This window comes from Pseudorca crassidens, chromosome 4 (assembly GCF_039906515.1).
Source record: "Pseudorca crassidens isolate mPseCra1 chromosome 4, mPseCra1.hap1, whole genome shotgun sequence".
Lineage (NCBI taxonomy): Eukaryota > Metazoa > Chordata > Mammalia > Artiodactyla > Delphinidae > Pseudorca > Pseudorca crassidens.
This window is the reverse complement of record NC_090299.1, coordinates 13,343,374-13,355,903: the sequence shown is the minus strand read 5'-3', so window position 1 is coordinate 13,355,903 and position 12,530 is coordinate 13,343,374. Positions and strand designations below refer to the sequence as shown.

The 12,530-nt window shown below is 50.2% G+C and overlaps 1 protein-coding gene across 12 annotated transcripts in view; it reads left to right on the top strand.

Annotated features, from left to right (window-relative positions):
• The window catches only part of JADE1 (jade family PHD finger 1), a 58,119-nt gene that overhangs the window by 40,066 nt on the left and 5,523 nt on the right, over nucleotides 1-12,530 (top strand). For all 12 annotated transcript variants that reach the window (XM_067735078.1, XM_067735080.1, XM_067735082.1 and 9 more), the window contains 3 exons: nucleotides 338-454; nucleotides 4,556-5,077; nucleotides 10,554-10,671. In XM_067735078.1, the coding sequence (XP_067591179.1) occupies nucleotides 338-454; nucleotides 4,556-5,077; nucleotides 10,554-10,671 (757 nt within the window). The remainder of the gene's footprint in view (nucleotides 1-337; nucleotides 455-4,555; nucleotides 5,078-10,553; nucleotides 10,672-12,530) is intronic.

Genomic DNA, 12,530 nt, shown 5'->3' with positions numbered 1-12,530 from the left:
TTCTTAGTGGACCAGAGGTGTAGTAGATGGGTTACCTTGTCTTTGCTGTCACTCAGGTGAGCAGTGAGCATTGGGGTGTCTGAGTGTTTTTACAAACAGGGCGTTTGTGTCAGATGACCCCCCCGAGGAGGGCGTAGAGTTGGCCCCTAGCTGGCCCCTGTGCTGTCCTGATGCTTTAAAGTGGGATTTTACCTGCGCTCGGAGGGTGAGTGCCCCTCGGCACCCTCTGGTAGGAGGGCCGTGGGGGAGGAATGGATCTCTGAGTTGCTGCTGTCTGTGTCCGGCCCCTGTCTTGACGACCTCTGCCACCCTGTCTTGTTATTTCTTGGGCCTCCAGGTGAGCATTGGCAGCCCCGAGAAGATGGAGCCCATCACGAAGGTGTCTCACATCCCCAGCAGTCGGTGGGCGCTGGTGTGCAGCCTCTGCAATGAGAAGTTTGGGGCCTCCATACAGGTAACCAGCCTAGTCAGGATGGCATTATCAGCCTTCCTTGTGTTCCAGGGAGCGGGACGGGGGAGGGCTCTGTGAGCTGACCGTCACAGGGCTTGGAGATGGGGCTAGAATCCAGGAAGCGGGACGAGGTTCTCACAGCCCTTCTGAGGTTGCTGAGGGACGTCTCCAGCCCAGTATACACACCTTCTGTTGGTGGAGAGTGTCCAGTGTGACCGGAACCCCAGCTGTAACCATCACAGGGCAACTCAGAAGTCCGCCTGAGCGTCAGGGCAGTTCCAGTTTGTATCTGGTCTCTCCCTCCCTGCCCAAAGCCTGGCATTGCAGCTCTTTCCACAGGCCGACAGTTTTGGGGAAGAACTGGAGTCTCGGCACTGGAGGCTTAGTCACCCTCCCGCCTGCCGAGCGGCAGCCCTGCCTCTGTGGCTGCCCCCGACGCCGCTGGTTTCAGAGGTGTGCGCGTGGGGTGTCTTGGTGCGGTGCGCACTGTTGGAAATCAGCTTGGCACGCCAACCCTTTTGCATTTGGCAGAACGGGGACTCCTTGGAGCACCGACCAGGTGGGTGGAGGGACACCCATGAGGTGCTGCACCAGGGGTTCTGCCCAGTCTGAATATCTGATTTTTTTTATGGTACAGTGTGGGGGAGGGTGGGGCTGGGGGAGGGGAGCTCGTACATAAGAAGCCGGCCTGCGTTTTCTGTGTCCACGTACAGGCAGGTGTAGACAGCCATGAGGCAGATAACAGGATCACGGAGAGACTATTGATGGCGTGCTGTTTCTTGGTGTTGTCTAAAGCGCTGCCTGAGAAGTTCCTCTCCGGGCCTCACGTTTTTGGCGTCTAGACAGGCGTGACCTCGGAGGCCTGAGGTGCTGTCCCACCGCGGTCTCCAGATGCTGTCTGCGGCTGCCGTTGGCCCTTTGCCTCTGTGGGGGCCGCCAGCTCAGGGACGCCGGCCCCTCCTTGGTCCCCACGTCACAGTCCGTGGGCAGAGGTGCCGGTTTGGGGCGGCTGCCCTCTTGATGCAGGACACGCAACGGCTTGGCGCGCACACACACACACACACACACACAGACAGAGACACACACAGACACACACACACACAGACACACACACTCTCTCTCTCTCTCTCTCACTCTCACTCACTCACTCCACAAGCTCGGTCAAACTGCCGGTCGGGGCTTTTAAAGAAATGACCTCATTTGGCAAACTCAGCTTGTATTTTGGCTGATAAATATTCCTCTGTGTAAGGTATCCACTGACTGGTGTTTCTTTTTACAAGTTTTCATTTTACACGCCAAGCTGTTGTGCTTTTTCTTCCTTATCACTTCCACTGGTGTTCAAGAATCCAGAACGTAACAGAATATTCAGAGGGTGAGGCATGAGACAGCTGGTGGGATTTGGCTGTGGACCTTGAAAATAGTGCAGATTTTTGTATGTGAATGGAATCTGCTTAAAATTAAAACATGACAAAAGCCTCTGGCCTGAGCGTTGTGTTAGGAGGGAGTGAAGGAGAAATGTTTTAAAAGCCACAAAATAAAAGAAGACACAGAGGTGTGTGTGTGTGTGTGTGTGTGTGTGTGTGTGTGTGTGTGCAGACGGCCCATGCGAACACTTGGAGGGAACAGGCTGGGGCAAACCAAGGAAAATGGACATCGTTTTCTTCCAAGTTACCCGGTGTTCTTCTGAGGATAGAAATTACGCCCTTTACTGAGTAGGTCCTTCACTGATGTTTCCAGGAGGCGGTCGATTGGGATCTCTGTGTCTCTTTTGAAGAGAGACGATAAAATGACTTTTTTGTTGCCGTTGACCTCTTTTTCCCAGAACATGAATTTGAAGGAGGAGAGGCCAAGGAAGTTTTTGATGATTTTTCATATCTTCACAGAATAGACTGATTTTATTAAAGAATTCCTGTCTGAAATGTCTGCAGCTGGAAAGGCTCTGGCTTACGTTTCTGTAACATCTGTTTACTGAGTCAACCTGAATAGGAAAACCCAGAGGAAGGCCATTTGGCGTCTTTACAAAGCCCCGTATAAATGTTCTGCCGTGGCGAGTTCCTCTTTTCAGGTCGGGGCGCTGAGTTGAAGTGTCGTTTAAGCCAAACACTGGTAGTGTCTCCGTCATCTGTTCCCACTTTACTTCCCACTTGGCTGCCTGCTAGGAGAGAGGAGCACTTTGTCTTGTACTGATAGTGACCAGGTGTGTGTGTGTGTGTGTGTGTGTGTGTGTGTACTGATAGTGACCAGGTGTGTGTGTGTGTACTGAGTGACCAGGTGTGTGTGTGTGTGTGTGTGTACTGATAGTGACCAGGTATGTGTGTACTGATGGTGACGAGGTGTGTGTGTGTGTATGTGTGTGTGTGTGTGTACTGATAGTGACCAGGTGTGTGTGTACTGATAGTGACCAGGTGTGTGTGTGTGTGTGTACTGATAGTGACCAGGTGTGTGTGTGTGTACTGATAGTGACCAGGTATGTGTGTACTGATGGTGACGAGGTGTGTGTGTGTGTGTGTGTACTGATAGTGACCAGGTGTGTGTGTGTGTGTGTACTGAGTGACCAGGTGTGTGTGTGTACTGATAGTGACCAGGTGTGTGTGTGTGCGTACTGAGTGACCAGGTGTGTGTGTGTACTGATAGTGACCAGGTGTGTGTGTGTGTGTACTGATAGTGACCAGGTGTGTGTGTGTGTGTGTGTGTGTTCTGCCACTAAAGCTGATTTCACACATTCCTTGGAATTGAGGTTATTATTATAGATAAAATTACAGATTTATGTTAGTTCATGCGCTTTAAGTGTTTTCAGTGGGGGAATTGATTTTCTGTGAAGGGAGCTAGATTTTCTGTACTTCTGGGTGAAAGCGACTTTTTAATAATGGAAGAAATCACGACTGGCAGTGAGTCACCTCTTAAAGGCTGCAATGATTGGGGAAGAAGCCCCGCCCACGCCGCTGCGATCTGTGGTGGTGCTGTGCAGGGCTCTGCTGAATGAGTTTAATTAATTAAGCTTCTCAGCTGGCCTGGGGCCACTCAGCTCTGCTCCTGTCTGCAGCCCTGGCATGCCCGGATCCCTTGGCCTCACACAGTACAGTGTTGCTTTTTAAGGGACTGGCTTCAGTCACCACAGGGAGCCTCCTTCCAGGAATTCGCCCAGCACGATCAGATGGGGAGAAGTCACTTTTCTCCTGCTAGGCCTCTGGCCTGCCGTCTGGATCGGAGGCACTACGGGGTTCCCCTGGTGGGGCGGTGAGAGGGAGGGGGGAGGTGTTTGGTAAGGCCGGGGCAGAGCTGGGTGATGCCTGGCCTCTACGTTGACCTCCCTTCCACCCACAAGCAGCAGGTCCCTCACGGTTGCGCTGCCAGGCGAAGCGCACGCAGATCTCAGAGCTTGTCCCCCACTGGCCTGGAAGCCTCTGCGCCTGGCGAAAGCTTCCTCGGGTGCGGAGACCAGTCCCGTCCTTCCTGTCCTGGATTGTCCTGGTCTCCTCTTCCTTTCCAGTCTTTGGGAGTTTTTAATTCACCCTCCTCAGTCTTGAGCAACCCTCACTGCTGGAGGAGGAGTGAGCCATTTATTTTCCCACTGGTGTTGGGACTCGTCCTGACTGTGGCTTAGGAAGGAGGATCCACGTGCCTTTCAAAACTCTGGTTGGTGGTCATTCTTCCTGAGGAGATTCTCGCCACTCAGGCTTTTTATATAAACATTAAAAAAGCCCAGACCTATGAGAAGAGACAAATGAATGCCTCAGGACATACTCTGCATGTTGGGCACACGTTCTTTGGAGTATAGTCGGAGCGCCAGGGCCCCCTTTGTCTACACGTGCCATCTGTGTGATCGTGTCTGCTTTAAGAGGTGGTTATTGGATGCAGTTGCTTTTCTAGGAGAGTTATGGTTCGGTTTATGAAAAGAGAGTTCCCTTAAATCCCAAGCTGTAGCTTGTTTAAAACACGACTGGATCTGCCAGGGTGAATCCGTGTGAAGCTCCTCTGTCCCGGCACGAGCTCCAAGTGCAGCTCTTCCTGTGCGTGTGTAGGGAGGGGGTGCCTGGCACCCGGGGCTTCAGTCACTGTCACTCCCTAATCTCTCTCCTCTTGCTGTCTGCGTGTTCTTGCCAGTGCTCTGTGAAGAACTGCCGCACAGCCTTCCACGTGACCTGTGCTTTCGACCGGGGCCTGGAGATGAAGACCATCTTGGCCGAGAACGACGAAGTCAAGTTCAAGTCCTACTGCCCGAAGCACAGCTCACATCGCAAGCCCGACGAGAGCCTCGGTGAGGGGGCCGCTCGGGAGAACGGGGCCCCTGAGTGCCCCCCGCGGGATCCGCTGGAGCCCTTTGGCAGCCTTGAGCAGAATCAGGAGGAGGCCCACCGGGTGAGTGTCCGGAAGCAAAAGCTGCAGCAGCTGGAGGATGAGTTCTACACCTTCGTCAACCTGCTGGATGTTGCCAGGGCCCTGCGGCTGCCCGAGGAGGTCGTGGATTTCCTGTACCAGTACTGGAAGTTGAAGAGGAAGGTCAACTTCAACAAGCCCCTGATCACCCCAAAGAAGGACGAAGAGGACAATCTCGCGAAGCGGGAGCAGGATGTCTTGTTCAGGAGGCTGCAGCTGTTCACGCACCTGCGGCAGGACCTGGAGAGGGTAATGGTCGACACTGACACCTTGTGGTGACGTAGAGAAGAAGATTGCAAAGAGGCGACCGCTTGCCCAGAGCAAGGAGTGGTAGCCAGTGCATTTCCTCTCAGACCCTTGTACATACTTCAGCATGAGGTTGTGTTGGTTGAATCTATTTATGGGCTGGTAAACTCACTGTGCACACACACAAGACGGCCACAGAGCCCGGGGAGCCTCTCTGATTTAAACACTTCCTCGTTAGTTCTTGCTGTTCTTCTGGAAGATCAAATGGGGTGTGTCTTCCCCTCCCCCGCCCCCCTTCATTCTAGAGCTAGAGGGAACTGAGCCCCCCAGGAGGATGCCCAAGGGGTGGGCTCAGAACTGTTTACAAACTGAGTTAGAAAACCAGAGTGGATTTAATTAACGGTGAGGGGGTGGGGCGGGCCGAGGTAGGGCAGTCTCTCGTTGAACCTGGGGAAACACTTTCTAGGTGCTGGTCACGGGCTCATTGAGGAGAGGGAAGCACTGCCTCTCTGACCCAGCTCCGCCTCTTGCCTGGCTGGCGGGGGCCTTCCCGGTACAGTCGCCGAGCAGAGCAGGCTGTGGGTGCTGATGTGTGGGCATGAGCTGCCATGCACATGCATATCTGTTCCCCAGGTACTCCGGCAGTGAGGTGCTAAGTCATCACTCAGGCTGTGTACATGTTGTGTGTGCATGTGTGTCTGTGTCCGTGTGTGTCTGTGTGCTGTGTCTAGACTGGGCGTGGGGACTCCTGGTGCACAGGGGCCTCCGATCTGACCCGGGGAGCCCCCCGTCCCGCGCGGCGCGCTTCGAACACCCTCACCACTGGATTGGCCCGCGTGGTGGCCCGTGGCTGCCCGGAGCCTCGGCTGGTGGCACCTTCCTGCAGCTGTTGGCTGGTTGGCGTCTCGCCCATTCTCCAGTACCTCTGGAGTCCCAGTCTGGACCTCCCTTCCGGCTACAGGCATAACTCTAGGAGCGGGCTGGCTTTCCCCCAGGGCCGCCGCCTCCCTGCAGGTAGTCTCTGACTGAAGCTTGCTAGTCGGCGATGTGTCTTAGAGCGCTTTCTCGCGTCAGCGCCCCCGACTGCCGACAGTGATTCAATTCATTAGTGCACAGATGGAACTGAGGCTTCGGGCCCAACGCAGCCCGTGCCGAAAGGCACCTAAGTGGCCTGAAACGGTTAACGCGTCTCCCCCAAGCGCCTGACTTATTAATGGGGGCTGTGGTTCACCTGCCTGGGAGAGAATCTGACTCAGAGGTGATTTGCAGCGGGAGTGTAGGCAAAGAATAGGGACAGGGGAGAAGTACGGAACCGAAAGACCGAGCTCTCACAGAGACCTGCACTGCCCTGGTAGAGAAGGCGTAGCAGTGAGAGTGTAAGTGTTCCTTAGAAGAGACCCTTTGAGTACCTGACAGTGCGGGCTGCTTGTGACGCCCCTTCCAGGCACCAGGTTAAGATTCCGGATTCAGGCGGGTTCAGGCGGAGGCCAGGCGGGAAGAGGGTGTGTGAGGCTCTTGTGCTCCTGTGCCCCCCCCACCCCCACCCCGGTGGTGAGTGTAAAGAAGACCTCGCCTCTCAACCACATGTATGTGTGGCCTTTTTGTTAGAGATGAGAAAGGGATTCAGAAGGGAGAAGCTCGAATCCTGGTGAGAAGCCTTATCCCAGCCTGACAACTGCTGTACTTGGGGCGCATGAGCTTTGGAGTCAGATAGTCCTCAGGAGGGAGGACGGAAAGTCTCATGTTCGGACTGTGTTTGTCTCGCAATCACCACAAAATAAAAGTGTAGAAAATGCTTGTGGTGTACTAACTCTTTTCTGTACTTAAGTTACTCAGATTAACACGCACTTACGATTAAATTCTAAACATTTTTTTTTTTTTGGAGTCATCACTGTTGCGTTTTAAGTAGAATGATGCCAATGATGTATGAGAAACAGGGAATAAATCAGGATTTTTGTGTGTGTGGTATTACTTATATTTACTTTATTAAAGAGTCTAAGAGATTTGAGGGCATTTAGCGTCAGTCTGAAACGGGCTTATTAAAATGAAAAATGTGTTTTCCAGAATGTTCCACGAGGCCTGCGATGGTGGAGGCTTTAAAAAGTGGAAATCTTGGCCGCCGTGCCCCAGAGTGCACAGTTATTTGTGATTATAAACAAGAAGTGTATTAGGCCAAAGACTCATCAGGGTAGGGGTGACAGTAAGAATAAATCCTAAGTCTGTTTTTCAAGTAACTTGAAGTCCAGCCCAGTCCCCACAACAGCATTTCGTAGCAGGTTAATATGTGGGACTGTGGTCAAGGCGTGTGGTCACTTCAGAACTGACAAGTGAGTACCCTTCGTTAGAGAGGCAGCCAACTCTCTGAGTGATAACGGTAGTGGCTCTTTCCTGCAGACATACACTGGGGGGCACTTTGCACACCCGGGTTCCAGTTCTGGATCAGAAAGTTAGATGACAGGGATGGACTCAGGTGGGTTTGGGAACCTGAAGACACGATTGCCGATATATGGCGGGTGCCATGCCAAGTTCCCAGGGCTGCCACTTCACTCTGGTGGGATTCCTTTCCCCCAAACATTGTCTTCTAAAGGATGCAATAAACATGAGTTCAGCAAATGAGTACTTGCTCAGATAAAAAAAAAAAAACATGCTACCTCTGCACTCCTGCCTGGGGCATCGAAAGGGGTCAGGTCCCGGGGGACCATTTTACTCAACATTTGGTGGAATGGTCACCTCTTGACAGTCTGACAGAGGCTACAGTTGTCCCCGAACAAGAGGCATGTTAAGCTTTAGTGTTGCAAGCAGTGTTTGGGATTCAGGAAAACTTGAGGTCGTTATCGAGTTCCTGAGGGCAGTGGTTCTCAGCACGTGGTCCTCAACCAGCAGCAACGTGACCTGCAGGTTTTTGGATCCCACCTCTGACTCCAGAAACGGTGGGGTTGGAGGCCAGCATTCTGTGTTTTAGGGCCCCTACGTGTGTGTTTGGGAACCACTGCTTTTGGGGAAAGCCTGACTCTTGGGTTTAACGTGGTATGAGGGTGGCAGCCGAGGGCTGGTGGTTTTGCCTACCACCTCGCTGGCAATTGGGAGAAGATGAAGCGGGGGGTCGGGGGTGGGCGGGAGGTTAGGTCTAGCAGTCTAGCAGTGTACAGGAAGGGCCAAGCAGGGTGTGTGTTGAGGACAGAGCCTCAGTTCAGCTCTACATACAGGGGCTGCTTACGGAAGTTGCCCTTCAGGGTGTTCTGTGCATGAGAGAGGTAAGGTTTAGGGCACTCACTATACTAATGTGGTCAGCCGGCCTGGTTTATTCAGGGGCTGATTTGCTCCAATTGAAAACCCCGACCTTTGCTTCTTGGGGTCACAGCTAGATGTCTCGTATCAGAAATCATGGGGAATGGAAATGGAGAATTTCCCACTTAACAGCCAGGGTGGAAATCTTTCCTGGGGGAAGTGAAGACACCAAAATTAAATTTGAGTAATAATACGAAGTTCAGGTTCTCTGGCTCTGCTCTTTCCATTGACAATTTTAAGTAAAAAACGATGTATCTCTTTTGTACCTCTGACTTGAATAGGAGAGTAACCTTGTCCACTCCTAGGATGTCAGAGAGTTTGTTTCCATTTCCTATTTCTAAAGTTGGATTCCCTGTCTTAATGTAAAAACCGTTCTGTATGTTTTCCAGTTGTTTTGAGCCTGTGATAAGGATCTAGGTTCGGCCTCTTCCTCTTTTTGACCTTCTACTCTTAATCTCCCCTGGGTGGAGCAATATTTATCAAAGAGGGTCGCCTATTAGCTACCTCCATCCCCAAACTGGTCAGAATTCTCATAAAGGACACCTACTTCCTGGCCTGAGGGTGTGTGGCTGTCAGAGAAAGAATGTGCTTTAACCAGGGTGAATGACACTGAAATAAGATTTACTTTGAGACAGGAAGAGTGATTTTATTCTCAGTTCTTTAAGATAATTTTTATTTTTATCAAGAAGTGTTAGGAAGATCCTAAACAAATAGTGAATAGGTTAGGATCAAGAGAAGCCTGACTTGGTGGTCCTGCTTTAGGCCAGGAAATTATACCACTTACAACGTGAGCAATGCAAATGTGAAAGCCAGCTGACCTGTCCCTCTTAATGCCTTGTGTCCTCTTGGAAAGGAGGCTGCCTTGAACACAGCTGGGGAAGAACAGCTGGAATTGTTAGGGTTCTTTAGGGGTGGCGTATCTGTACAGAAGCCAAAATGCAGGGCTGTGTGTGTCGCTTGTTGCCACTCTCGCTGCCAAAAGGTTAGTGACCTTGGGGGAAGGTGGCAGGAGAAGGGATAGCCCAAGCGTTAGGAGAGTGCAGTCATGCCTTTGGTGTAGGAGCTGATGGGGATACGCAGTCCCTGTTTTCAGTCTTGCCACTGAGCTTACTGGGGTGGTCTTGTCCACATCTTCCTGAAGAAAGGTTTATTAATTGTGTTATCTGCTGTGTTGCATTTGACGTTTGTGTTTTCAGGCCCATGCCATCTAATCAGGTCTTACCAGTAGGTTTTAGGACTGAGAGATGTAAGGGGGTTTATTGATTAAGTCATTAAAGTTTGATTCTGTATTGGCTGATCACAGGTGGCTTTGAAAATGGGGAACAAATTTAAGTGTTGATCGGTTACTACTGGTGAATGAGCATCTGCATGCAGTTCCCCAGTGGTCGCACATCAGATGCAAAGCGGAGCTCCTAGTGCTGGGGTCTTCTCGGTTACTGACCGATGAATCGAGAAGAGGGCAGTTTCAGTTTTTCAGGTGGTGATACAGAAAGCTGGCCTTGAGAGGCTGAGCTAGCAAGTCAATGGCAAAGCAAGAAGGATGTTCCCTAGGTGTTCACACGCTGTAGGAACACAGCGGCCTGTAAGTTCCAAGGTAATTCAGAGAGTTCAGTGTCAACAAAAGAAGTTTACTTGGATTCCTGGTGACTACTTGGCCTTCTAGTGAGCCCTGTGTGGGGACATTGTTTGTGAGGGGCTTCTCCCTCTGATGGCCCTTGACCCTAATGCTATCTAGTTCCATCTTCAGAAGATGCTTAATAAAGTGCAGCAGAGGTGGCTTCTGAACTGCTCTGAAGCCTCTGACGATAGAATTCATGGGAAGAGGATACTGAAGGGGTGATAAGCAGAGTCCTTTGGCAAGAGCTGGCATGTTTGGACTTGGACACCGATGGGCGTCTGTCTCTTCGCCAGGAGGAGCCTGTGGCCAGGTGTGGTGCAGGGGCAGGACCTCCTCTGACAGCCTCTTTTGTGCTGCTACCCACCTTGAGGGGTATACGCAGAATACTTGTTAGCACCCCCAAAGGGAGGCTTAGAGATTAGCTAAAATGTTTAAAGTACATTTGGATATCAAAAGTCACTCAAGGACCTAGTAGGACAAATTTTTCTCAGGTAAAGAGGAAAAAAACAAAAAAACACCAAAGTCCTGTTATAATGTATTGCTTACTTAGAATCTTTATTCTCTACGTTCTAGGTTCGGAACCTCACTTACATGGTGACCCGCAGGGAAAAGATTAAACGATCTGTGTGCAAAGTCCAGGAACAGATATTCAATCTTTACACTAAGCTTTTGGAGCAAGAAAGAGTTTCAGGTATGCATTAAGCCCCGGTAGGTCAAACAATAGGGCAGGGGTTTGTAAGCCCTCTGTTAAGGGAAAAAAATGCTAGTTTCTTTAATTTTCTTTTATACTGTAGAAGAATCAAAGAAGCAAAGGCTTTTGTTGTTGAAGAAAATCTTTAGGCATTCGAGGCGCCATGGTCTAGAGGAGAGGGCTATGAACTGGGCCTCATGTGTGGGTCAAATCCTATATTGGCTACTTAAAGGCTCAACACAAGCAAGTCTTAAGTTTTCCAAGTCTCCCTCGTTTCCTCACATGTAACGTGAGGATGAGATCTCCAGCTACCTCCTGGGAACAACTGTGAGACTCGAAAGAGTAACTTACATATTGCAAAGCACTTGATAAATGTAAAGTATCCTGGGGATACTTAGAAAGATTTATAATTATCTAGCCTTTGGATCCACCTGTAACATATGGTAAATATATCTTAAGACTGTGTACTGAAGGCACATATCCATGTTGATGTAACATTCACAGTGGATTATTTTGGTGTAGTTGGAACTTTGAATACTTTCGAGATTCAGCACAACATACTTATTTAGTGCTGCCTACGTTGCATTGCTCTGGCAAAGAGAAAAAGAAAACTAAGACATGGACTTCCCCCACCTCCGGAGAACACTTGAGTGACTTTGAGATCAAGTGCGTAGGAGGGCAAGTTGTTTAACCTCTCCGGGACTCTGTTGGTCTGTAAGAGGTTTGGTCCAGAATCCTGCCCTCTGAAGTGCTTTTCCGCACTAGCGTTCCGTGATCAGAAGCCCCAGAAAGCAGGCGTTATAAGGATTTCAGAGGAGGAAGAGTCTGTCGAGTGCGGATCAGGCAGAACCATGACCCACGAGCAGGCGGGTCTTAGGGGACCTCGTGTCTGCTGCCCTTTGAAGTTAGAGCAGCAGTGTCTGCACTGCTTGCCTTTTGTGCAGAGTCCACCGGCTTACTCTCCTTCTGCTTCTGCGGTTTTTCGTCTCTGTAGATTAGGAAACACAGATACAACAAAGAAGTTGTTATAACCTATTATGTTGAAATCCACATTCTGGGTTTACCTAAAACTAACTGGATATGTGTGACTAGAGGCAAACTGGTCAGCCGAACAAAGAAGAGAGAAAAAGCTTGGGGAGTTTTAAATGATATTCTTGACGTGTGTTACATTGTTTCGATAGCATTAACGTATTAATAATATCATCCTAGGTAATTTCCTTCCCAAGAGTAAATATTTCCCAGATATATCAAGTGTTCTATCGTCAGCTAGACTTTAGAGCTGTCAAACTTTTAAAATAGATTTTTCTGAGTTAGGGTATCACAAGTACAGGCAGTTTGACTCAGAGTCTTTAAGGTGAACTTCTGTCTCTTCATTATTCCTACTTGAATGCAGATAAAATAGGGGACCTGTCTTCTCCCTTGCCCGTGGTGTGTCCTTGTGTAAACAGCAGCCCCCCACCCCCACCCCAAGGCTGTCTGGTGCGGATCACCCGGCCTCCAGCTGCAGAGGCCGAGCTGCTGCCGCCCAGGATCATTAGTGCAGGTTGTGTCTGTGGAGCTTTGCCAGTGGAGGGCTTTCTGTGACTCTTGTTAAAAGTCCTTACGTAATGAGTGATTACCTAGGAAAATAAGCTGTAAAGAACGTTTTCATCTGATTTCACTTGAGTCGTTTTTCATGGTTATTGCAGGCAGTTTTTTTTTTTTTTTTCCCCTTGTATTTCGTGGCTGAGGTTTTTTGGTAAGTGGTTGAGCTTCTTAACAAGGTTAGGAAGTGTTTTGTGTAACAGATGTAATGCAGATCTACGTTCAGAAGTCCTACTGCTGTTCCAGAACAGGAAAAGGGGTCCTCGCCACCCTCT